Here is a 27,978-nt window from a genome sequence, read left to right as displayed (position 1 = left end):
TTTGGTATCCCGCCGTGGGTGCGATGACGCGCGAACAAAATGGCGACGGTTGGCCGCGCTTACTTGTAGCTTCTTTTGCAGTGTTCAGAAACCTATGGGTGACGTCACGGATGCTACGTCCATATATTTTACAGTCTATGGATTTAACCCGTACTCTTTTTTTGAAGGACATCCTGGTATTTTTAACAACCACTGAAAGTTGGGATCTTGAGGTTCAGCCTCTGTGTCATTTTCTGTCTGATTCAGGCTCAAACTGAAACAGCTACACTAACGGACAGTATTTACCATAGACTGTAAAATATAGATTTACACGGCACAAAAGAGCACGCTTAGGGCATGACGCTTTTCCTGGTGACATGGAGCCGATAAGCAAATCACAGCACATTAAGTAAGCTGACCAATCAGAGCTTTTTGAGAGCAGGCCTTTCAGAGGAACTAGGAAATATGACAGTCGTTTTCATGTTAGCTGAGTAGCTGTATATAATCAAAGTAAGATATATGAAAAAATTTTGTGATTTTCTACAAATGAAGCATGAGCACACATTGCTTTGCATCTTATAAACAACCAATCATTTAAAATACACTCTGGACCACCCCTTCAAAGGGATAGTTCAGCCAAAATTTTTAATTCTGCCATACTTTACACACCCTTTACTTTTTCCAACCCTTTTTGACTTTCTTAGTTCTGTAAATCACAAAAGAGGATATTTTGAAGAAAGCTGGAAACCGGTAACCATTGACTTCCATAATATTTGTTTTCCTATTGGAAATCAATGGTTACAGTTTTTAAGCTTTCTTCAAAATCTTTAGTGATACTTGAGGGAAAGAGCAAAGATTGAGTAAACTTAAATTTTTGAGTGAACTATGCCTTTAAAAAACGTTGTAGCGTAAACGGCCCTCAAGCTTTACTCAAAAACCTCAGATAAAAAAAATATGACTTGGTATGATTCGATGTCCAAAGAAAATACATAGCTGAAAAAGAAAAGCTCAGAAAGGACACTTATGGGATGGAGGGGATTGAATTTAAGCAAGCTGAAAAACGACGCTGTCAAATTTGTAACCTTGTGGTGACCTTTCTTTTTCAGTCAGGAGAAACAAAATTATGGAGTTAAGACATGACTTACATGGCTACTCATAAAAACATGGTTGTACTCTGTAATGTGCGACAAAATTGGTTTTGGCTGTGCAATATTTTCTTTCAAATATTGTCTTTACAAGGTCTTGACTCCCACATCCAACCTTGTCAGACGGGAATTTAGACACAAGCTTCTGCACTCTGAGTTGTTGACACACAGCATCATCTGCTATTCTTCATTTCCAGTGAAGGAGATGAAATTTAAGTGTCTGGATTTTCCCCCTTATACAATGCTCTGATAAAAGAATTCTTTTGCCTGGCATTTCTTTAGAACATTCTGAATCTTAGCCCATAGAACAGCTGCATGAAACTATATTTTTGATTAATGGCAACTGTCGGAATTTATTTGGCTGTGAAAGGAGACAAAAGGTTTAAAGTATGTTGTGTATGTGTTTAGAAAAGCACAGAGAATAAGCAATATTACTAGCGTCGTATTGTATTTAAATTTAGACAGTTGCTGACATCTGGTGGACATTAACGGACATCTTAAGTAAATAAACGAACACGCTAGCCTAAATCATGTGTTGTTCGTTTTTCTCAGTCGCTTTGGTGCATTTCGCACAACACTATTCACATTTGCACAACAGTTAATGCATTTCTCAAAACAATTAATCATTTGTGCACATCATATCAGTTTCTCATTCCTTCCAGCAAATTGCAAATGCTTTTGGACATGCATCATTTGCTTTCATACAACTCTCTGCTATTTTAATAACATTATCAATTGCTTATGTCATGTCAGTCAAAATGAACTAAACTTGAATGCTGAATAGTCATTCTATATAAAACTAATAGTCCTCATTTCACTACTTGAGTCATTACATACAAAAATATTGAACAAGTTGTCAAAATCTATCAAGCAAATTTTATTAAAAAACTTTTTTTTTTAATCTTTTTTTCCCTGAAAATGTCTTCTAAATTGAACAATTTCATGAATGATTTACAGACCTATGTATGTTGTAGGTTCAGTTCCAATATGTACTGTAATGTTGTTTACAGTTGTGCACAGCTCTACCCAAAGGAAGTTTATGTTTGTTTTAAATAAGGTTGTATTTATTCTTTTGCACAATGTTGTGAATAAATTAGAATTGTAAAGAGCATCTGCAGTAAAAAGGTGAAACATACATATTCAGTGTCTTGTACTCAGATACCTCACTAAATGCAGTGATGTCTAACTTTACTGTAGTTTTCAAATGGCTGTGCAAATAGTATATAGTGCTGTCTTGAGCATTTTCAGGAAGTGTCACCAAAATCTGACATTTTTGGATTGGAAAAAAAATGTACAGAGTAAACTGTCATAAAGAAAACACGACAAAGTCATCTTGTTCATAAACAATGGTGTCAGGACTTTTCATCTTGATGACACTGACACTTTCATTGACATGAATACTTGCTTTTGAGGAATGAGCTATCAATTCTGAGCAAGTGACACACTTTTGCGGGTTATCAACTAGGTTTTGCAGTTTGTCCTAATTGTTTTGAAAAATGAATTAACTGTGGTGCAAGTCTAAATAGTGTTATGAGAAATGCACCAAAGCCACTCAGAAAAACTGTAAGTTACTTTAAACCCGTAATACATTACAGATTAGTTTGTTACTGTTCCTTAAAAGTAATCCCTTACATTACTATTTTAAAATTGTGTTACAGTAGCTGCTGAAATATTTTGAGTTGCTACAGAATATATAAAAAATAAATAAATAAATTACACACACACAATATATATATATATATATATATATATATATATATATATATATATATATATATATATATATATATATATATATATATATATATATATATATATATATATATATATAGCTGTTTTGTTTACATACATTATTTCACACTATTAGTCAATATATTCTTCTTTTTTTCCCCATTTAGTCTAGCATAGGCTATATGAAGAAAAATGGTAAAGAGTTGGGCTCAATGACTAGGGAACCCTGCTAAAAAAAACAGCTAAGACCAGCTTGAAAACCAGCTACCAACCAGAAGACCAACCTGACCATCTAAGACAAGCTAAAAAGTGGCCAAAACCCCACTAAAACCAGCTATGACCAGTGACGACCCCTGATGAATAGAGACTAAGCCGGAGGAAAATGAATGAATGAAGGAACAATAATTGTTTAAAAAATGTTTTCATAACAACAATATTGTTAATTACTCATATTTACATTTTAACAGTTCATGTTAATTCAAATCAAGGATTATATGATGCATTTTTTATTTTAAATCACCAGTTAGTTATAATGATCATTGCTTTTTAAATAAACTTTACACCTAATAAGTTGTAAAAACAATAATAAATAAATAAAATAAGGCATTTTACAAGAAAACACTAAATCAGTGTTCACCAATCACAAACTAACTGAACCTACATCTATGTGGGAAGAACTATCTAAATTCACAGAAACTCTTTATTCAAAGTATATTTTGTGTCATTTTTTTCGCATGTGGATTTATGGCATTTACTGCAGCCAACACCCAGAGGGTGATTAAATTGTTTTGGCTTAATTTTTCGAGATTTGCGCAGCACAACTGGTGCATAAATATAGACTAAATTCCAATAAAAAATTAATTAAAATCACACACACAATATATATAAGACCAACTAAGACCAGTTAAAAAGAGCCCAAAATCCCTCTAAAACCAGCCTGACAAACCAGCTATGACCAGCCTGTGAAACCAGCCTCACCAACTTAGGCCTTAGCCTCACTAGGCTTAGCCTCACCAATAAATAACATGTTAAATAAAATACTAACAATCAACAAATACATGCTAAACAAACCAATTAAGTTTAGATATAACACGATAACCTTAAAGAAAAGAAACAATTTCATGCAAAAGGTTATTTTTGGAGGGCAGCTCTGCTTCTGATAAAGCCCACTTAAAGACAAAATTATTCGCAATAGGCCTATTTGCCAATAATCAATGTAAATCGATAGCAGCAGTTGCAGCCGACTTGCTTCAAGAAAATGTATTGCGGTGTGATTGTATGCTTATCAGTTAAAGTTATACACGAGCAGGACATACTTTAAAATAACTTTTATTCTGATTAGCATAAAACAAGTTTGTTTTAAACATTACAACAGTATTGTAGTTATCTCACAAAGAAAACGTCAAAACAATGCTATTTAAATCAATACTGATGATTTTTTCATATAATTTCTAATCACTTTCCAGTCGATAATTTCATATTCTTCAATTCCAGTCCTGCATCCTAAAATATAACACTGTTACTCTGTATCTCCTTACATCGCTTTTTGGTTGCACATGATCAGTCAATCAGTCTTATATGTTCAAATAACTTCTCGTATATTGCTTGGCTTCTCTGTGTTTCAGCAGATGTGTGTACTGAAAAGCATAGAAAGATTTGCTTCTGTGTATGGGGTTGCTGCAGTGCATTCCTTTCTTTGGCCTTGAGGACATCATTCCTCCATCTCCTGAATTATTGCACTGAACACCGGCCCGCTTCAAAATAACCTCCTCAAGCCCTTGCTTCTCAAAGTGATTGCTCCTTTCCGAATGTTTCCTGAGCAAGGAGGATGATAAATAGGTGGATTTATCAAGGCGGCATGAATGTTCTGAAACGTTCCATGGACAAACCAATCCAATGGATCTTGTAGTAGAGCTTCCAGAAAAACATCTCCCGTTGTTTTCCTGGTTGTTTTGGAGGCTGTGGGATGCATACAGGGGACTCTGCAGAGCAACAGCATGCAGTGGACTGGGGTAGCGATATATCCCCTGGTGACCTGGAAGATCAGAACGGTAATTGGGTCGCAAGACCACTTTGGGCTGAAGTATGTCTGAAACATCTGGCCAGTGCGAGTCTGGATACAGATCTGCCACAGATCGGAAACCAACTTCAGGAATTGCTTCATCAGAGAAATGGGACTGAACTCCTTTGTGGTCATGCAATAAAATGGGTTGGTGCTTCAGGTTTTCATTAGTAAAATATTCTCTCTCTTCCAAAGAATATTTTGAGGAGGCCATAGATCTGTAAAGAGAGCTGACTGAGTCTTCACAAGTCGTAGGGGTAGAGTGGCTTTCACAAAAACCTGAGCTTGACCTTGACTGAAGTTCTTGGGGATGCCAAATTCTTTCCATCTGGCACAGGTGAAGCAGATCTTCAGATGATCGACTGGAACATGCCCAAAGTGCTCTAGATTTAACGACCTCATGAAGAGCATCTGCAGAACAACTGCGCTTGAGTTTTAGCCTGAACGAGTCTTCATCCACCCAGTAAGGATGCTGTCCTTGTAAAATAGGAGCTGAAGTTGCATTTTCAGAAACAGCTTCAGTTTTTCCCAGTTCTGTCTCCACCATTACTTTGTGTTTGACTCTCAGGACCTCCAACTCCAAGAGGCCTGCTAAAGTTGCACGGAATCGATCTCTTATGCGTTTTCTCCCTGTGCTGTTGCATGGTGCCGCTTCAGGCTCTTCTCTACGCAGAGCAGTAGAGAACATCCTAAAAACTGGCTGAAGACTCTGACCTACTGATTTCCATGCGGGTCTTTATAGTGTCCTTCATGTCAATGCAAATGCATTTCAGACCTTTTTGTTGTTCTGTCTATTGATAAGTTTTTAACTCACCTTTGACCTTAGGTCAAGAACATGTTAAAGATAACACTTGATGCTATCAGTGTGAGACTTAAGTGTTAACATTTTTAAAATCAATGTCAACTTCAGTGATACTTTGTTATTATTCATTCATTTTCCTACGGCTTAGTTTTTATTCTTCAGGGGCCACCACAGTGGAATGAACCACCAACTTATCCAGCATACACTAAAGCATCACACACACACACACACACTACGGCCAATTTAGTTAATTCAAATCACCTATACCACATCTTTGGACTGTGGGGGAAACCGGAGTACCCAAAGAAAATACACTGATCCAGCTGGGACTCAGCGACCTTCTTGCTACGTCTCCCCTCTTCATTATTATCTTGTATATTATTTTGAGTCAAATACCCATTAAGTGACTGAATCACATTACATTTACCCAATGTTCATGTTAACTATTTTTACTTAATATGAAACACCACTTATCTTGACTGTTATTAAAATACATAAAGCACAAGCTATCACAATTATTTCTTTAATGTTCAACTATTCTGAAAAATGGGTAAAACTGAAGCAATATATTGTTAACATTATACAGCTACTGTTATTAACAATATATTGTTGAATTTGTGGTATAAGCAAAAAAGGGAAACGGACATGATGAAAAACTGCTTTAGGTAATAACTATAAAGAAACTAAGATTTAGGCTTCAGTGGATGAGAAAAACACATGTACTTTAAATTAAATCTACAGATTTAGTGTAATTAATTTGCTTTTTATAAATTTTCTATCCACTAGTTGAAAAGATCTAGAAATAAAGTCAAATGGATTATCAAATTAAAAAAAAAAATTTCTTCAACTAAAGCACAATTCAAAAGGAAAATAAATGCACCATTACATCTGTCTTAAACGTTTGAGTTGTTTAACTCAATGAGTTAGAATGAGTTAATTTAACTCCTAATATTTTAAATGCAGCTTGATTCTGAGTTTCTAAAACAAATCTGACAATCACATTTACAATGCATGTGATCCATTTAAATCTTAATCTATTCATGCTCATGGACTGTTACTACTGCAATTATTAACAGAGTTATCACAGCCAGAGACTCACTCACCTTATCAGAGACACCAGCAACATTCTTAGACTCACAAGTCATTAACCACAACAGAAGCAAACAAGAAACTTAATTTGTGTATCCTTTTATTTCCCAACAGACAACAAAAACACAGTCCTGCATTTGAAGCTGGAGAAGTTTATACAGGACGCAGATACACCCATCAGGCAGATTCAGTACAGCGCTCATTCATCAGCATCAGACTCTTCATCATCTTGACTGATCTGGAAGTAGCGAAGCTCATAGCTTTCCTTATCAGATGCTACAACCCTCAGCCAGTCTCGCAGGTTATTCTTCTTCAAGTACTTCTTTGTGAGGTACTTCAGGTACCTGAGGAACACAGGGTTGTTAATATACAGACAAATACAAAAACAAATGGAGAAAATATTAAGAAGCTGAGGCTGGATACACAAATCATTCATGAGAAAATTCTTAACTGCCATTTTCTTCTTAGCAACTACTACAGAAACTGTGTTCCATTCGGGACGGCTCAGTCATATGCCCCAATCCAGTCGAAAGGGTTACCCTCTAGAGCAGGGGTCAGCAAACTCTGTTCTTCAGGGCTGGTGTCCTGAAAAGTTTAGCTCCAACACTACTCAAACACACCTGAACATGCTAATCAGTGTCTTCAAGATCACTAGAAATTTATAAGCAGATGTGTTTGATTAGAGTTGGGGCTAAACTGTGTAAGCCCTCCAGGTTCCAGGTCTGAGTTTGCTCAACCCCTACTCTAGAGTGACCAATTAAAAAAGGGATTACGGCATAGAGATGAGTCATCCTGAAAGGAACACAGGCTGTGTCTTAATACATGTTCTAGTGTATTTGTGTTCTAGTGTAACGCAATCATTACCCACCAAAGTTTAGTTCCAGATGTGATAGATAGATTTTTGATAGAGAACGCATTAAAACATTTTTTTCCAAGTCCCACAAGACACAGCAGCAAAATAAAGGATGAGGAAAGTGCAACATTTTATTTTTATATTATTAAGAGATTAGGAATAAATTAAAAAAAAATAACAAATGTGTATAAAAAATAAAAAAAGAGCAAAGTAATCAAAATCAAACTTTAGAACCTATAAACAATCAAATTTTTCCATGTCAGTTTTTTCAATTATTTCCCTACATGACCCCACTCTGTCAAGGCTGATTTATACGTCTGCATCAAACACATGGGTATGGCTCAGCACAGCCTTCGCGCATTCACATACTAGCGCACCTCTCGAAAAATGTAACTACTATGGCATATTTTCTATTACAATAAAATTGTTTCCAATGAAAAGGATATTTTCACCTTTTGAAAACATTAAAAATAATTAATTTAGTTTCCAAAAGAGTAAGTTATTTATTTTCACTTTTTTTATAAGACAAAAGTGACTGTTGGTTTCAGGCAATGTGTTTTAATTTCAATTGTTCACCGTTGATGTTCAATAAATAATCAAAAACAGTACTACATATTTAGTAGTACAAAAACATATTTACTGTCAGTGAAGTATGAGGGCAAATAAATAACGAATCATTTATAAATCGTAAAAGTTAAAATTAATAGAGATTTTGATTTTAGGCCAAGTTTCCCAGCACTATTGGGACAGTGAATGGGACATTCACATGAAAAGTTTAATAAAAGGCATAAGCACATCAAGTGTGTTTATTTGCTGAAATTCAACAAATTCAAAATTTGTTTTATTTGTATTGTGCAAAAGCATCTTTGTAAGCATTTTGTACATGTTATATTGAAAAAAATTTTTTTTTTGCGAATGCTGTAATGTTTTAATTATGCGTTAAAATGCATGAAGGTCATGCGACCATCAGAAAGATAACAGCATTTCCTTTGTCACAGGATGTTTTGTGTTCTCGTGGTCTTCCAAGATAACTTGGCATTGGTAAGTATCCATTCTCTGGGTTTTGAACATTGATAAACAGCCACAGTGCGCAACACCAAAAAATCATTAGTTGTATGCTTTAAAATCTCCTTCAAAATGGTGGCTACGGTTGTTTTCACTATGAAGTTCCTTTCAGATGGTGATATAGCTTGCTTGGAATACACAGAGAATATTTTAAATTCCAAAAACATTAATAATGTTTTTTCCACCAACACCATTTTTAAAGAGCCCCTATCATGGGTTTCTGAAAATGACCTTTCATGCAGCGTGTAACAGCTCTGAGTAAATGAAAATGTCCAAGCTTAAATTTGAAAGCACACCATGTATCAAACTACTGTTTTTCACTTAAAATATCAAAAACTTCTCATAATTTATATTAAATTTCGAAAATTAGTCCAAAAAATTATGAATCCAGCCCCAGCCTTGCTAAAATATTGAATAGGCCTAAATTCATTCTATAATGAAGGACCGGATCTCACCTTTTAGAGAACTGCTTCTCTGACGTGACGTTGATCTTGTTCTTCTGACGCACAATTTGTACTACATTTCCCAGGTTGCCTGTTTTGCCATTAACCTTCACCTTCTCTTTCAGAAAGGTTTCCTGTTAGTGATAAAATAGCATGACCACTAGGGAAGAGAACCCTAGGCATTCAACTAGGGAAGGGAACCCTAGTTATGACATAGCATTAGTGATGCAACTATCTTAACCAAACTAATAATATGCATGAAAAAAACTAGTGTTTGCAACAAATTAAACGGTTTAGAATAATATCAATAAAACATCCAAATAACTAAACAGAACCACAACATATCGAAACACATCGAAAGACTTCGTAAATGTTCACAAGACTTAAGAGCTCTCATAAAATAGGTGTTTGTATCTACATATAGCCTGAAAGTCAAATTAGACTGTTTTATCTAAAAATAACACCTGAAATAGATGAGGATACTGTAGATCAGAATACACTAAATATCCCTCAAAAAATGGATAACTTACATGTCTAAACATATTAGATGCAATATAAATAAATACATGAATGACTGAAGCATGCATCAAACTAACATTACTGAAAAAAGTTGACCCCCCGATTAACGTATAATTTGCACATTGACATATATGACTTCCCAAAGTCTTGGAATTTAAAATTACCTGACAATAACACCAATAGAGATCATCTGTTTTACCATTTACTAAAATAAAACTTACAAAGTTTGCAGAGTCGAGAATCCCATCCTCCACAGGGTGAGTGCAATCCAGGGTGAACTTCCAGCAAGCACCCTTTTTATTCTTTCTCACAACAGTCTGCCTTTTCTGAAGAAATATACACCACTTAAAGTGAATCTTAAAACAATTACGCTATCAAACAAAATATCAGACTATTTATCCTAACAAACAAAATGCATTCAGGCCTGCTTTAATACAACAGATGAATGGTCGATTACTGAATGACATTGCTATTGTTTTTAACATCTCAAAATACATATTAAATTGGATAAATTGTAAACATTTTTGGTGGAACTGTATAGTTTTTGTAGTAAGATTCAGACGATGGAGTAGCAGGCGTCAAAATATTTTCGTTAAATTTTCTATCTTGTTAAAGCATCTCGCAAACTTTGAGCAAGCTGAATTTATTTGATAACTTAAAACTATAGTATGAACAATTTATCATTCCACCAGATTGTGAAAGTTTAAGCATGCAAAATGATTTTAATGTGTGGTAAAAAAAATCTAAGTTATGCGCGCTGTTCCAGCTATATAAAGCTATGGCTCCTTAGGTCGCAGATTTTTAACGCTTTACTAATGTTAAACTTGCTGAAATGCTTTTTACTGCACTAAAAACTCTAATTTACATTATAATGTAATGCAAATACAAAAAAAAAACATAATAAAGCAATTAAGACCTCTGTAATGGTCTTTAAATATTAACCAAATACGTTTGTTTAAAAGATTAGGTCGTGTTATGGGCTCTTCCACGTGTCTCACTATTAGAACTCCATCTAATGACATAACATGCATTTTCATTCTGAAAACTATCTCTGAGCGACACATTACACTAAAACATGTCGTATGTGATATTTTATCTACACAAAACTACCAAATTTAACACATTTGGACAGAAAGACCGATCCGCGGTCGAAACATACCGGTGCCATCTTGGTGAGGTTGGCGTGAAGAGGATGTGACGTACGTTCGCGCGAGCCTTCGCAACATTTCGCACACTTGATTGGCCGCTGCTTTAGAAGGATTCAAGCTTGTGTTTCGTTCGGTTCAGCGACGAAGAATTTGTGAACGAATCATTCTTAAGACTCGGATCATTTGAATTAGTTAAACCACCGCGCATCTCCGAGCGGTTTTACAGTTAAACAAAACAGGTAGGTACATTTGAAATAAACTATTGATTTAAATGTATTATAGTACAAGTTCAGTAACCACATGTTGGGGTAGAGTGACTAGTATACCCAGTCCAGTTTTACAACAAATATCACCTTTAGTTACTTACTGAAGCAAAACCATGGGATTTCTAGTGCAACCACGGTTAAAAAAAAGATCTATCAAGAATTTCAGTATTGTAATTTCTAAATAGCCCCCCAGACACCAGACATCCTAAATATCATTAATGCAATAATAATTAAATAAATGCGGATAACATCAAGACTTGCCTATGTGTGACTTAATTGGTATTTATATATATATATATATATATATATATATATATATATATATATATATATATATATATATATATATATATATATATATATACACACACACACATATATACACACACACATACATATCTATATATATATATACACATACACTACATGCATATATACACTTCATTACAATTAACGTAATTTTGTTGTGAAAAGTTTGAAAGAATTGATTTACAAAATTTGCTTGTTGAATTTTCATGTCAACAGTGTCAAACATCTTATAACGTATAATTACATGCAACATTAAACATTTAATGGGATTAATAACTTGTTTCATGCAAATCCACCCAAATATATTCCACAACCAAGTTTTTCTCTCACAATTGAATGTTTTATGATTTCATTTTTATTGTATTTCTCTAATATTGATTACACAAACCTACTTCAATTCAACATACAACATGCAATAATTTGCATGCTTGGTATCGGCAATTTTCACCAGATCTTCAGATTAGATTATCACCCCATGAAGACTAACAAGCACAGATATTTGAACATTTACAAAAACACAGAGTCAGAAGGCAGATCTGGGATCTGCTTACCTAGTAAGGAAGCATGACTCACCCTTACATCACTGCAGGCATACCAGGACAAAGCTGGGTGAGGCCACAGCAGCCACATGGCCACAACCTGACTTGCCAGTTTTTGGGCACATTTGTAGACTTATGCAAATTTAGAGAATTTGCTTTGGATAAAATCTTAATGCCTATCAGCTACAAAATTGCTCAAAGTCTGAAATGAACCCACTTGACGAATTTATGTGAAGACCTGATCATACATGTAATATGCTTTGACTTTAGAGAGCGCGCTCATGGGAGCCAGTTACTAAATGAAGTTTGAGTACTGCAATGCCACATGCCTCCCAGAATGGCCTGCAATACTTTCATTCAGTCAGCACTGTCTGGGCACCCAGCCATAATCGGGAAATGAGTGTTTGGCTCCACCCATGCAGAGGATTTGGCAGCCCATCCCAACAAATCTTTCCATTTTATTTCCCAGTAACTGTACCGACTTTCTAAAATTACATCCCATATCATTTCAACCTTTTATTAATGTTCTTGACGTGTTAATTTATCATTCAAAACCATACAATAGACATATGTATTTGTATTCATGTTTAATATATTTTACTTTTAGATTGAGAACATATAAACATTGCAGGCTGTGCTACTAAACACTTGTGATGCACCCAGTATAATAACCTCATTAAGTCACCATCTAATTAAAGTAGAACATCTGTACCTTATTAAACTGTATTGTCCAAAACACCAGACACGTTAGAATAGGTATAGGTAATATTTAAAAAAAACAAACACAAAAATTCTCCATTGTAGGGCTGGCTGACCATCCAAACCAAAATGATCACAATCTGAATGGATCATCCCAATTTTGAGATTTTTCACCTAATAACCAGAACAAGTCTAGGACTGATTGAACAACTTAAAAATACTGCATTAAATATCACAAAATAAAAGCGTAAGACCAGCCATCCCTACTCCAAAGTCTGTGTGATAAAATTGTTCATGTGTTAAAAGCTTCACCAAATGAAAACAAGCTCTACCATCCTTCTTGAACTTCATAATACTGATCAAGCGCTTTATTAAAACAAAATAAAATAAATAAGGTAATCTATTAAGTTTTTATTTTTGCTCTCTCCAGTCAGGTGACAAAGGCCTCGAGTGATCAAAAAGGAAGAATTGAACTCACATCAAGATTTAGTCCTTTAGAGCTTGAGCTCATTCTGGGGCAGCACTGATAAGAGCCTACCTGGAGACAAATACAGGCTTCAACACTTTATTTAAGGTTGCCAATGACAGCCAAAAATCAAGCTGGCTGCTATTGTGTTACAGAGGTATTCGCACATGGCCATCACATCCTTTCCACTTCTGAACAATTAGAGACTGGCATTGAAGAGGACATTTCACTGGAGTTTATTTCTCGGGTTTACTTGAGAAGGTACTCAAAAGTACTGGGAAGTGCCAACTACCAGCGTGCATCTTGTTTTGGGGCAGGGGTTGGGTTAGAGGCATTCAATTGAGCAAAATGAATTATAGTGCCAGTGTGGCACAGATCATGAAAGGAGAAAAAGTATGGCACCCATAGAGGGAGAAAAAAAAAAAAAAAGTTCAGTGTCAGTTGGGGGACTCCTCTCTTCCTTGTATAAATCCTGCAAATTAATTACCGTTTCGAAATTCAAGAATATATATAAAAAGGAAAAATGGATCCCATTATTTAACATTCAGGAATGTAAGTGGTAAAAACTTGAGGGGGGGAAAGTGTGGAATGGGGAGGTTGAGGTGGGGTAAACACTGACAATAATAAACCTCTTACCCGAAAGAATGCCAACTGACTCGACAAGTCCAGCACAGTATTGGAAGGAGAAGAAAAAAGGAATACAATCACAACAAAAAATTGAGGTTGCTTGTGAAGGCCATAGCTTTGGTGACAAATGAAACCAAAAGAAAAACAAATGCGAGAGATTTGTTAAAGTGTAGCATGTTGCAGCCTGAGCAGCCCAGTCTCTCTTTCTATTTGGTCATGGGTTTGAGAGCCACTGCAGATTCTTCGCCCATAGCTGAAAGCACAGTCACCTGCCAAACAATGGAAAGCAATGAGTTGCTGACATTCACTAAAACCAAATGACCAGGCACATTTGCTCAAACAGGTGTACACTTACCAACATTTCTTCACCAGCTGCAAATTTGTTTTCGATTTCCTTGCCCAGGTCACCATCTGGCACACGCAGGTCCTCACGCACATCACCGTTGTCCATCATAAGAGAGAGGAATCCCTCGCTGATGTCAACCAACTAGAAACAGCACAGAATGATGGCTCTTTTAAAGTCAAACTCTTTGGGACATTAGGACATTTAAACCATCAATAGCTTAAGAATCACAAGGGGAAATAATTAATCATAGGGAAAAACGGTATTCCAGTTGTACAAATAATTTTATTATAGTACAAATCAATCTCAATGAGTTTTCCTAGCTAAATATGAAAAAGGTTACTCCAAGAAGCCAAACAATCGATTTAACAATCACATACAGAAACTTCACTTGGTTAAAATGAGTTTAAAAATGGTTAAATCACTAAATAACCCACCACAGCTAAAACTTAAAAAAAAAAAAAAGTTAACTTCAATTACTGAATTGATCTAAAAATTAAGATTACCTTAAAAATTAAGATTACCTTAGCTTAAATTTTTTTAATAAAATTAGTGGCAACTGGCAACTTTAGTAAACGTGTTACTAATAAATAATAGGTGTTTAAAAATGTTGACATGTCAAATACCATTTCTAAAGAAGCTCAATTAAAACTGCCAATTTAAAAACAGCAGCAAAATTTACATTAAAAAATGAATACACATTTGCTAAATGGCCCTAGTGAAAAAACTTCATTAAAAGAGACGTACTAAATTGGATTCAAATACAATGCAAAATATGGCAATAACATTTCCACATCTACCAGATAATCATTATAACTTAAAGAACTGTGACATCAAAATGCTTAAACCGACAAGTCACCGTGTCGGAGGCTGTGCAGTTTGCCTTTCTTGCACAGAACATGAGCTACAGGCAGATTATGCCATTTAAATGATTTGTGTGCAGTGACAACAAACTACACTAAAAGAGGATTTTCTCCCATTTAAATATTACAAATCCATGCAGGGCTCACCTGGTAGTCATTTCTTTTGATGTTAGGCACGTCCATGTTGTGGGTGGAGGGGCAGATATCTTCATACTTCTTATTTGTGAAAATGTCAATTCCAACCAGGTGAACCTGCAAAGAGAGACTTGCATAATTAACACCAACAGTCCGAGATTAAAATCTGCCATGCAAAAGACCATATCCAAATATTACCTTTGCATGACCGTGCTTGCCAGTCTTAGAGGTGGACATTTCAACAATTTTGCAGGGGCGACCCTTCAGCACCACAAATCCGTTCTTGCGCAGGGCGCTGCACTGCATGGGGTAAGTGGCAGAAGCCCCGGCATCTCCGCTGGCGAAATCAAGATCTGGATCTGCCATGATGGGGATCTAAACAAGGGGCACTGAAGGGAACAATGTCAGTAAATGAGTGGTTTTGGGTGTCAAAAATAGCACAAAAGAACAAGTGTGAATGAGCCAACTTTTCAATCTATCAATTAAACACAGTAAACCATTTGGGCTTTATCTAAATACAGTTGACACTAAAAGCTGAAGTATTTAATATTTAAATCGACTGTACAATTATTTTATAATTATCAGCCAAACCTGCCGCATCATGCTACTCTAAATTCAACACTCAAGTGAATCCGCTTGCAATAAACCAACTGTTTAACTTGATCAAACTTCACCTGACAGGTGGTTTAGTGGACAAATGTGTCGTTTAGACACTTATCGATCTCAAAGCGACAATTTACAGTTGTTATTTTGCACTCGATAAACACAATGACTACGTCGAACCAGGCCAGATGGGCTTTTAATGTGCTAGTTATGATAACTTGGCATATTACGCGTTCACTAGAAAGACTCGCTAAAACGATCAACGGAGTAACTCGTAAAGTCGTTAATTAAACGTCATCGGTAACAAAAATACGAGCATTAAAACGCGAAGCGTGTCTGATTCGCGTGGCGCACGTCAACGTGGTTTCGCCGCTGATCAATGACTCGGCTAATCGGCTAACGCCCCATTCTTCCATTTAGCGGAATATTTCCAACACAGGTAAACAGAACAATTATTGAGGTGTACCGACGCGACCAATGCGGGTAAAACACGCCTCGTGCGGTAAGCGAAAGTTCCTCACGTGCCTGTATTTCAGTCAAGTCACCGCGCGCGGGGAAGGCCTGCGAGTCGCGCGTGCGGCGCTGTTTGCTTGCGGCCTGCGAATCAGAGCCGCTCCACGAGCCGTCTGTTAAACAATCGCCGTAACGCCTTTTTTTCCAAGATAATCCGGTCACGTTCACCGTCGAGACGCGCGCGCTAAAGGCAGACAACGTTTCACAGAAAACATCAAGGCTGAAAAGTTCTGTGTTATTTTTCATTACAGTTCAAACACGCTCCATGCAGCACTTACTTCCAAGAAAAAAAGGAACGTCAACGCGCATGCGCGGCCAATTTTAATGCGGCATCCGTACAGTGGGCGGGATTCCTCTTCTTCTGCTGAGTGGAAGACACTTCGAGTCGCGAATGTGTGTTTGCTGCCTCTCAGCGCTCAGGATCAGGGGATTGAACTTCACCGAAAGGTGACTTTTTCATATAGAAATCGAATATAAAGCCGTTTTTCCTCTTTTTGGAGTTGTCAAAATTCTAACCAAACTACTTAATATAACACTTTTGCAATTATATTTTCTGGGACTTCAGTTTTTTTTGAAGCATGTTTTGTATTTCATTTAAGCAATACAAATACACAATACCCAGCAAGCATATTTTGCTTTTAAAAAATGTCTAATAAACGTATAATCATAGTCGTTTTGGCTAAAACAAGACTAAATTTGGGCTGTCGGATAAAATCTAAAAGATGTCTAGGAATAGGCCAAAACTAGACTAGTCATCAAATAACTGAACATGAATGACTATGCATATAAAGTCTGTCTAATCCATCTATTAGTCTAGTTTTGGGCTATTCTTAGATGTCTATTAGATTTTCACTGACAGTCCAAGTTTAGCCTTGTGTTAGCCAAGCTGTCTACGTTTAGATGTCTATTACACGTCTATTATATACAAAATTGTTTGCTGGGTAGCATCATATAAAGTGACAGTCAAAGGATATACTCTAAAGCACTTGCATTGGGTTCTACACCAAGTCAGATCTGAATAATTGTCCATGACAAGAATGAATTAAAATTAGCAGTGGTATAGAAAGTTAGCAAATAAACAAATCAAATTAATCATGTATATGACAAAAAACAAATTACGGCGGCAGCTAGCTTTCTGCAACTCTTACATGGTCCACTGAAGATAAGCAGAGCTGCGCCCGGTCAGTAACTGGATGGGAGACCACAAAGGACAGGTTGCTGCCGGAAGTAGTGTTAGTGAGACCAGCAGGGAGCGCTCAACCTGCGGTCTGTGTGGGTCCTAATGCCCCAATATAGTGAAGGGGACTCTACTGCTCAGTGAGCGCCATCTTTCAGATAAGATGTTAAACCGAGGTCCTGACTCTCTGTGGTTGTTAAAAATCCCAGAATGTCGTTTGAAAAAAAAAAAAAAAAAAGAGGTTTAACTCTGGCATCCTGGCCAAATTTGCCCACTGGCCCATGTCTATCATGGCCTCCTAACCATCCCCATATCCCAATGGGTTTCATCACTCTGTCTACTCTCCACCAATCAGCTGGTATGTGGTGTGCGGTCTGGCGCAATGTGGCTGCCGGCTCGTCGTCCAGGTGGATGCTGCACACTGGTGGTGGATGAGGAGATTACCCCCTATGTGTAAAGTACTTTGAGAGTCCAGAAAAGCGCTATATAAATGTAAGGAATTATTATTATTATTACTTTAAAAAAATCCATTTAGTTTTTTTAAAGGCAAAAAATGCTGTTTTAGATATACACGAGCACACCGTGTGATTTTCCAAAATCTGAAATATTTCCACGTTTCCTTTTCAAATTTTTCTCATTCAGAAATGCTCGACTCTATCTGTATGATAGTGAAAACTGGAGTTTGAAGTAGAAAAGAGACTAACATGAAGCCTTACAAAATCAGGAATGCTTTTTACGGATAATAACTTTTCAAGTCTGATCTACCAAACTCCTTTATGCTTTATCATGTTTGCAGGGCTTCCCTCTTTAAACATAAACACACAGAGTATTGATTATAGGCATGGGACGATAACTGTTTTCAAGTTACACCGTGGTTTGGAAAATTCAAGGTTTTAAAACGGTCAACATTTTTTGCTATACCGTTTCTAAGGTATGTGTAAAACTACTTTAGTTTTTTAGATCTCCAAAGATGCCTTTTTATATTGTAAAGAAATCGGCGTTTTTGAAACCAACTAAGACAGCAGAAGTCAATGACTCATTTGCATTATTTAGCCTGACATGTTTCTCAAAATAAAAATGTGTTTAAAAGGGAAAAGTTTTAGTTTTTACCCAAACATTTAAAAAGAACTTATTTTAGAGCAGTAATCGCAATACCGTGAAACCATGATATTTTTATCCAAGGTTATCATACCGTCAGAATCTTATACCGGCTAATGCCTAATTGATTAACAAGACCAGAATAGATCCACAGACAACCCTATATTAAAACATTTTTGCAGTTATCAGGGTTGAATTTATTTCATTAGGAAAGAGCACAGAACAATACTGCATTAAAATAACAAACCAACAACTTATAATGAAACAAATCAACAAAGAAAGTTCATATTTATCTCATAAAGAACTATTTGAAAACACAGCTAAAGAAAACCATCTCCTTAAAATATGAAAACAGCAATAATAAAACTGCTGCCTTCCATACCAGTGTTTAAACACTGTACAAAACAAATTAAACAAATCAGGGTATCAAGTGAAACTAGATTGTAAAAACATATTACAACCATAAAATATTCATTTCTGTGGGTTGAATTGCACAAAAGGGATTTTAGTGACTGTTTGGATATGCACCACATAATAAATTGTAAGTAATAAAAAAAATTAACACTTACTCATTACATGGACTAGGCACAGATTAGATGGGATCGCCATCTCAAGTCCAGGCTACATTTAAAGTTAACATTTGGAATAAACCTCTAGTTTAATAGCTTTATATATAAATATATATATATATATATATATATATATATATATATATATATATATATATATATATATATATATATATATATATATATATACATTAAACACTAAAGCCTCAATAAATGCCCAATCTCAGCTTTAAATATTTATAACAGAAGTCTTGTGATCTTAAAACGCTCACCATTTGTCATTTTAGTGTCAAAATGCCTGTACTGTGGTTGTTTTACAGGCTTGAAAAACTTAAACACACAAATACGTCCAGTCACGCCATTAAAATAACAGCCAGTATCCAGAAAGCTCAGTTGTGCTATAAATCTGTTTAATTATACGCAAAAATTAAGAAATACAGAAACAAAACAGCTCACTCAGCCTGAATATAAAGGATGTACTTACAGTCCATATTTATAAAGAAAATGAGCTCAAGCACACATCGTAAGACTTTCCACGCATGAGAGAGGGAATGATAAAATCGACAACCTCACAGTTTACATCTGTGTTGATAAAATGAATGGGAAGACCCCATTAGAAAACCTGCACACACATTCACTCAGTTCACAGTTTGATGGACAAAAAAAAAACAAGTCTTAAATGATAATAGTGTCAAGTGAATTTCACACTATTGCCCTTACAGAACAGTAATGAAATATACAAAAGTCTATAAAGGACTGTTGTGTCATGTTTCCATACATGTGGAAATAAAATGCCATGTCATTTGGAAGGACTTCAAGTCTATTAATGGGCGATTCTACAATTAGAGGCATTTTTGAGTACTTAAATTGTTGTTAAAAAAAGTTCTTCAAACGGTTTTAATATTAACAAAGTTACAGCATTTATGATAATTTAACAAATCTCTGGTAATGACATCAAAATTGTGATGTGATTTGCAATAAAATAATTAAAATCCGGTGACTGTGGCGTTAATGACAGATTTTGAATTAACGTGACAGTTGTGTGCTTGTTGAAAATTTGTATGTAAATTAAAATTGTGGTAATGACTTCTAGTAATCCTACATTAAATTTAGTGGCATAATAATGCTTGGTGTATTGGTAATGACAGAATTGTTTATAATGTAAAAGCTGTGTAATTTGCTTTTTGTGAGTCAAAATTCCGGAAATGACACTAAATAATGTTAATAAAAATCTAATTTTTGGTATTGTGGTAATGACAATACTATTGAACAGATTTTTGTAAAATTAAAATTTCAGTAATGACACAAACTTGTTACAATAAATTATAATGCTCTGCATATAAAAAAAAGACAAATAAATGACCAAATTTCACATTAATTAAAATAATTTTTATAACTGTTTGACTTTAAACAAAATTTAAGCAGAACTCGCAAAAAAATAAATAAATAAAAGTGTGACACTCACTGTTTTTTTTTGTGAATCAAAATTCCAGAAAGGACACTAAATAATGTTAATAAAAATCACATTTTTGGTATTGTGGTAATGACAGTACTATTGAACAGATTTTTGTAAAATTTAAATTTCGGTAATGACACAAACTTGTAGCAATAAACTATAATGCTTTGCATACTGAAAATAACAGATAAATGACCAAATTTCACATTAATTAAAATACTTATGATAACGATTTAACTTTAAAGAAAATCTTGAAATGATATGACAGTCTGTTGAATATTTGTATGTTAATTTAAATTTTGGTAATGACTTCTTGTAAACCTACATAAATTTAGTGACATAATAATGCTTGGTGTGGTGGTCATGACAGAATTTTTAATAATATGAAAGCTGTGTAATTTGTTTTTGTGAATCAAAATTCAGGGAATGACACTAAATAATGTGATATAAAAAAATAAAATAAAAAAAATCTATGCTTTGTATTGTAATGACAGTACTATTGGAGATATTTTGCATTCTGAAAATGACAGATAAATGACCAAACTTCACATTAATTAAAATACTTATGATAAAGGTTTAACTGTAAAGAAAAAATATTGAAATAACGTGACAGTCGTTTGTTGAATGTGTCTAATTGAAATCCCTAATAATCTGATGTAAAGCCATTAAATTGTATTTATTATCAAAATTTAAGCAGATTTCTGAAAAAAAGTGTGACCATTCACTGTGTTAATTTTCTTGTGAATCAAAACTCCGCAAATGACACTAAATAAAGTAAATAAAAACCTAAATGCTTGGTATTGTGGTAATGACATGACTATTGGAGATACAAATGTTTGTAAAATGAAAATTTCGGTTATGACACAAACTTGTAACAATAAATTATAATGCTTTGCATACTGAAAATGACAGATAAATGACCAAATTTTACATTAATTAAATTACTTATAACTGTTTAACTTTAAAGAAAATATTGAAATGATCGGTCGTTTGTTTAATATTACTGATTTAAACCCCTAATAATCTGATCTAAAGAAATAAAATTATTTATTTCCAAAATTTACGCGGATTTAAAAATGTAATTCTTCTAATATTAAAAATGTAACGCGGTAATGACAGCAGCACTGAATATATTATTAGGGAATAAATTAAAGAGACAATTTAAATGAACTGGACATTTTATTTATAAAATCCCTTTAATATCACCTTTGGGTACAAAACAAGTTCCCCTAATTGAAGAATCCCCCTAATATGAAGTGTAGGCTTATTTTGGCTGTTGCACGAGACATTGCACCATGATTTTTTTGTTTGTGTTTATTAAAAAAAAGCTTTTCTGCCACTCTACACTCAAATCACCTGTGAATCGACATGTAACGACAACAGAACCTTCTTTTACATGAGTTAATTACAACATATTCATAGCCAATTGCAAAAAAAAAAACCCTATTATGATTTATTAAACTTGAAAATTCACCGATCTACTGTTGCATTTCGAAAAGACATAATTCCTCCCAGAGAATAAATACTTGCCTCTTCGAACTACGATCTTGAATATTGCCTTAAAATCGAGTCACTTATTTACGGCATCATTACCCACACAGAACAACTGAACCGATCTGAACAGGTGAACAGAAACGAGGTAGCCTAAAAGGAAGCTCTACTCACAAAACACTACCCTTTGTTCACGGATTCATACGGAGAAAAAGATTTGGATCTTATAGAACCACATACAGCATTTCTGTCACGCCCTCACAGTTCCTATGCATTTGATTCAGAGGCATTCAGAAGTTTACGTTTCCAAAAAAAAATGTAAATAGATATTTACAGAGGGCGGTAGTGAAAGTCCCTCTAAAAAGAGTTGGAGATTATAGATCAATCTTGAGGAGAGGGGCGAGCAACTGACTCACCAGGCTGCGTTCCCTTGGCCTTTATTGCACTTTGCAGAAAGTCATGAGAAAACATACTTAAAAATACAAAAACCGCAGCACGTTCTTATATCCTAATGACATGTGGAGGTCTGCTGCTCCCGATATGAAAACAATTCGAGATTGCTGGTATGTCAATGATAACATATCTACACCTTTTTTTGTATTGTTGGTGGAAATCATTACATTTGATCATTCATTCACACACACTCGTAGTACGCAGCAACTCGGAACAGAATCTCAGTGTACTTTTTTATGTTTCAATACAAAGCTCTGTAGTATTTAGCGATCGGTTGAAATATTCAGACCATTTCTTAGCGCTGTGATGTTAAAAGGGTCAATAATCACCTCTGCGGATGAGTTTCACACTTCATGTGGACAATTTGTTGTCATGCAGTTTTTGTCTGCTATTTTCCGTATAGCATATTCTAAAGCCAAGTGTCAAGTAAGATTTCGTTGATTTATTAAAGCTATTCCTTATTAAAAGACATCTGAGGGCTTTAGAAGCTACACATTTTATGTGGGATACTTTATGGTATCGTTAATGGAGCTCAGCAGCTTCTAGTCACGTTTATTTTGTATTACATTCTGCTAAATATCTCTTTTTTGTGTGATTGAAGAAATTGTAAAAATAGTGATTAATTTTGCATTAAAATGTATAGGCTGTTCTTTTTCATGCAAAACATGTGAAAATAGGAATATTTAAAAGATTTGGTTAATTAAGACTTTAATTTCGGTTGCTGGGAAAAAACTGTTCTGATATGTCTTTAGAAACTAAGCACTATTTTAATGGTGTGTTTTGAGGCTTACAAGTATCTGGTCACCATTTATTTTAATGTAAAAGAGGTTTGAAAAGACATGAGGGCTTATATATGATAATATTTTTAATTTTAGGATGAACCATATAGTAAACCCTCCCACATATTCATTATATCCATGAACTGACAATGGAAATAAATGGAAGAAACGTTTGTATGTGCACCACGTTCAAGGAAACTGATGCCAATTCACAGGCTTCAAATGTGACGTGAATACTATAGAGCTTTGGCATAAAACTAGGAATGCACAGTATGAATATTCAGAATAATTTCCATTATTTGTCCATATCAGCAGGCATTTCCGTTCCAAAAATAATGAGCATTTTCCCTCCCTTCCAGAAATATGCATCATAACGTCAATATATAATGGACTTAAAAAATAAAACGAGCAGCTTTGCGAATTCATATTTAAGGCATTCTGTGGACAGCCCGAAGTGTGTCTGCTCCAATGCAAGTCTTAATCCTAAGTTTCGATTTCACACGTTAGACCGATATCCACAAGACACAAACATCCGTGTGCATTCCAAGCCGAAACATAAAAAAGAAAAAGGGTCGATCACACAAACCAGGCTCGATGGATTCATCCCGCAAAGGGAGGTTCACTGACGTTCAGTACAACCGTGATAAATTACTGTGTCAAAAAGTGTCTTAACAGTACAAATATTCACTCTACTCTGTGCGTTTGGTTTCCACACTTGTCTCATTTCCAGTCTTCACCTTCAGAAGAATCTAGATACATATTTGCAAGGACAAAAAAAACATCAGAACCCCATGTATGTTAATGAAAGAGCCATAAAAACCGGTTGTTTTCCTCTGACGCCCCCATGTGTTGTTCATTTGGGGTTTTTCTTTGACTCTTTCCAGCAAAAGTTTGGGTCTTATTTTGCCATCTGATGGATTATCCAGCGCACCTGGATTTTTTCTGTCTTTCCTTTTTTTTTCCACACTTTTCAATAAAGTAGAAAAGGTCCACAGACACAATGCAGGGGAGGGTGGAGATGAATTACCAATTCATCATGGAGTTTCTGTTCAAGGTCATGAAGAAAACTTGGCTGCTGCCTCCTGATCGAACCGAGGCAAAGAACACCTGTGCAGAAACAAAAGGCCAGATGGAGGTCACACATGATTATTTTGACTTTTATTCATGCAAAGGAACAGAAAACGTGACTGTGTGCATTTATTTATTTCAAGCAACCATCAGTGCTTCCTAAAGCTTTGAAATATACTTGCGGTGATGGCCGGATTGAAACACACCTTATACCCACAGCGCATAAATAGTTAACTATATGTGAAAAACAAAACATAATTAGATTTTTAACACTATTTTTACTATTACCTGTTTTAAACTTTTTCTTTTCAATGGGTAGAGTAAAAAATATACATATATTTCTCTTTTACACTATTCAGGAGCCATGTGCTTCCACTGACAGGTCAAATCTGCTTCCCTCTATCTCATTCAAGTTCAGGTTGCTTTATTGGCATGACATTTTGTACAGTATTAGCAAGGCATTTTAGATGTATAAAATATGTAACATTGACATCATCACATTAATAAAATAAACAGCAAATGAGGAATAAATGACAGGAAAAGGAATAAAAACCGAAAATATCTCTAAAAATTATAATAATTACAAGAATAAAATGTGTCGATTATTTAAATAAGACAAATGAGTTGATTACCCATTTCTAATGGTGTACAAATATTCTGCAGCTAATTTAGATGTAACTTCGTCCTCTCCAAGTATTTAGTTAAGTTTTTCTGAGTCGTTTACATTAAAGAATTACTTATTTACTTATTTATAAAATTAACGGCAGCTTTGAAAACGAAAGCAAAACCAAATCCCAGACATTTTAGTAGATTTAGAAACCCCGGCCGGACATAAAAAGCTACGGGTCTCTGTGTCTGGACAGCATGTGAGTGTTGACAGTTCTCGCACACACAGAACGAGCAGTATGAAACGGGTAAACGAGAGAAGATTTTCCACTATTTAATCAATCACGGATGTTTGTTTATATTGGGTGGACACAAAAAAAAGTGTAAAAGGATGATGATAATAAAAAAGTGTCACAACATATACTTTGGCGGCCTTTAATATACCTGGGCGGCCCGCCCAAGTAAAATCTATGTGTGGGAAGCACTGACCATGGTTGTTGTACTTAAAGTCCTGTTGAGCTATCATTACATATATTAAATAAATAAATATTATATTAAATTAATATTAGTTCTTCTGTTGTGCACAAAGGAAGATATATTGAAGAATGTTTTACCTACTATGGACATGGATTGCTGTTTTTTCCAACATTTTTCAAAATGTCTTGTTTTGTGTTCAAAAGAATGCACACCTAGTTCAAAACACATGTAAGCGCAGGTTGCCAGAATGACGCGAGTATGCCTGACTACCGAGCCTAAAGGCTGATTTTAACGGTTTTAACTAAAAGCAACGGCACGCGATAAAAGGAATATTTTCAATATTAAAAGGAGTTTTTGTTCTAACCAACACCTGAAATTTATATTTTAGAAACAGTTTCTATTTCTCACAACAGGATAAATGACAATGTTTACCTCAGATACACCTCATGTGCTTTATTCAGTGTTAAATACTAATAATGGGAGTTTGAATGCCATTTTACATTACATTTATTGCCATACTACTAAAAGCAGCAGCAGATCGACCTCAGATCTTGAAAATAAAATAAACTGCTTGAAACTGAACTTTAGAACTGTGGCCCAGTGCAAGCCAACACATCAGTGATTCAACATGTACTTATAAAAATGTTAAAGAGGTTTAACATGTATTAATTCGATTGTAAACCTTACCATTTCGTTGGTGTGCAGTGAGTGCACTATTCTGAATGGCTGTATTTAAATTTCTGTCGTGTATCGTCTGGTGCAAATAGCCAAATTGCTTATCACTTCAAAACTTGTCACGTAGTGTGTTGTTAGGACACGGGGTTACAATGTAACCTGCTCACCTAATGTTTACGTTCGTAATATTTATATTATTTGTTAATTATCAACCTCATATGGAACTCTGAATCTACGTCTCATTTCGGGGCTGCTACTGTCCACCAGAGGTTGCATTTCCGTCACGAACACATGCTTTGAGAGCCTTCCTGACAAAATGAATGAAATATGCTGCTTTCCACCAAGTCAACCCGGGGTGCTGAAATATAATTGGCTGAAGTGGCAGTAGGCGGGTTAAAAGAACTAAAACAAAAACAGACGTTCCGGCACGTAACTCACATTTTCAAAGCAGAATATCTGACTTCAGCATTGTTTTTCAGATAAACAAGAATGTTCACTTAGCATGTTTCTTAAATATCTGCAAACATATTATGGTATTTTCATGCTTTAGAAAAGTCAGAAACGTACATACAGCACCTTTAAACTTTTAGAAACACTTGAGTGTGAGTAAATGGTGAGGAAAATAAACTTAAACTACTTAAAAATAAACAAACATTTAAAATCAACACATAAATAATATATAAAAATGAGAAAACTAAAATTGAAATAAATTAAATTGATATTTTATAGAAATTCAAATAAAAAGAAACTATTAAATTAAAAATTAAAATACAAAAAAACTAAATATTTTATTAAAAATATTTTAAAAACTGTTACAGCTTTTGTTCTACTGAAAAACAAACACTTGTATAACAATTGTTAACTTTACATATAAAAAATAATCCACAATGTCATATCAGGAACTTTAAAAAAAGAAATAACACAAAAACGAAAACAGAAATTCCATTATGATGCATTTTTAAAGCATTAATAAATGAATGTAAACAAAATGACAATCCTGTTGACATACTTTATCATTTCTCTCAGACAGGAACTTCAGTCGCTGTGCTCGCTTGTGCATGAAAACTCCGTCGAGGTGTCCCGTTTCCACGGAGCGGATCTCAATGGCTTTCTCTCCCCAGCCCATGATCTGGTTGGAGTGGATATAGGCTGCAGGACACACAGTAGTGAACACACACACACAAAAACACAAGAGAAAGAAGTGACAGGAGAGCTCCAAAATACATTAAAACCTGATTCCTGCACATTCAGTGTCAACAATAGGGCTGGGGTTCCATTCAGGTGTCTGATTCGATTCACAATCTATTGATTCGATTTGATTCTCATTCACTATCCCCCTATTCCACTAGATTCATAATTCGAAATATTGTGCACATGCATGTACTTTTAGATGCATGGTATAAGTAGTCATAATGTGAAATACTGCACTTTTGGCTTCCGAACACACCCGCTGGGATTTTTCACAGTGCAGAATATCTTGTATTTTTAAATAATACTTTGCACTGTAGCCACTGGAACTTCAAAACATTTAGACATGGTCTCATAGCTCGCAGGTCCTCACTGAGCTCCTTTGTCTTAAGCTGCCTTTCCACTGCATACGACATCTGGACACGACTGCCAGAATACGCCCCCTTGTGGCTGTCACACAGAATTTTTAGTTTTGTCAGTGCAAAAGCAAGAGCCTTTATTCTCTGTGCGTTCATCATGGTTGAATGAATGAATACTGGAAACTCAGACCGCTGAAAATTTTGAAGGGAATGTGGAGACAATATAAAAATAATAAAAAAAAAATTATAAATAGAAATGTTTTATTTTAATACCTTTTTCTTATTCAAAAAATAACGAAAAAATATAAAATTTCTCACCTCGTGCAGACGGACCTGCTTGGACAAAACTGGAATACGTCATATTCGGTCAGCCAGTCGCATAC

General features: G+C 35.1%; 3 protein-coding genes across 8 annotated transcripts in view; all 3 read right to left on the bottom strand.

Annotated features, from left to right (window-relative positions):
* Positions 1 to 6,891: 6,891 nt before the first annotated feature.
* Positions 6,892 to 10,927, bottom strand: rpl22l1 (ribosomal protein L22-like 1). The gene is made up of 4 exons (XM_056451175.1): positions 10,848 to 10,927; positions 9,910 to 10,014; positions 9,182 to 9,303; positions 6,892 to 7,152 (listed from the first exon to the last, which is right to left on the bottom strand). The coding sequence occupies exons 1-4, from the start codon at positions 10,854 to 10,856 to the stop codon at positions 7,008 to 7,010; spliced, it is 381 nt and encodes a 126-aa protein (XP_056307150.1). The 5' UTR covers positions 10,857 to 10,927; the 3' UTR covers positions 6,892 to 7,007.
* A 2,113-nt stretch (positions 10,928 to 13,040) lies between these two features.
* eif5a (eukaryotic translation initiation factor 5A) lies at positions 13,041 to 16,542 on the bottom strand. The gene is made up of 5 exons (XM_056450360.1): positions 16,478 to 16,542; positions 15,282 to 15,472; positions 15,096 to 15,200; positions 14,098 to 14,229; positions 13,041 to 14,011 (listed from the first exon to the last, which is right to left on the bottom strand). The coding sequence occupies exons 2-5, from the start codon at positions 15,447 to 15,449 to the stop codon at positions 13,949 to 13,951; spliced, it is 468 nt and encodes a 155-aa protein (XP_056306335.1). The 5' UTR covers positions 15,450 to 15,472; positions 16,478 to 16,542; the 3' UTR covers positions 13,041 to 13,948.
* A 2,890-nt stretch (positions 16,543 to 19,432) lies between these two features.
* Positions 19,433 to 27,978, bottom strand: part of tnikb (TRAF2 and NCK interacting kinase b) — a 137,432-nt gene continuing 128,886 nt past the window's right edge. For all 6 annotated transcript variants that reach the window (XM_056450485.1, XM_056450487.1, XM_056450489.1 and 3 more), the window contains 2 exons: positions 27,058 to 27,197; positions 19,433 to 24,329 (listed from right to left, as the gene is read on the bottom strand). In XM_056450485.1, the coding sequence (XP_056306460.1) occupies positions 24,246 to 24,329; positions 27,058 to 27,197 (224 nt within the window). In that variant the 3' untranslated portion in view covers positions 19,433 to 24,245. The remainder of the gene's footprint in view (positions 24,330 to 27,057; positions 27,198 to 27,978) is intronic.

This window comes from Danio aesculapii, chromosome 24, assembly GCF_903798145.1.
Source record: "Danio aesculapii chromosome 24, fDanAes4.1, whole genome shotgun sequence".
In the NCBI taxonomy this organism is placed as follows: domain Eukaryota; kingdom Metazoa; phylum Chordata; class Actinopteri; order Cypriniformes; family Danionidae; genus Danio; species Danio aesculapii.
The sequence above is the reverse complement of the archived record's forward strand: the minus strand, read 5'-3'. Positions and strand labels throughout refer to the sequence as shown.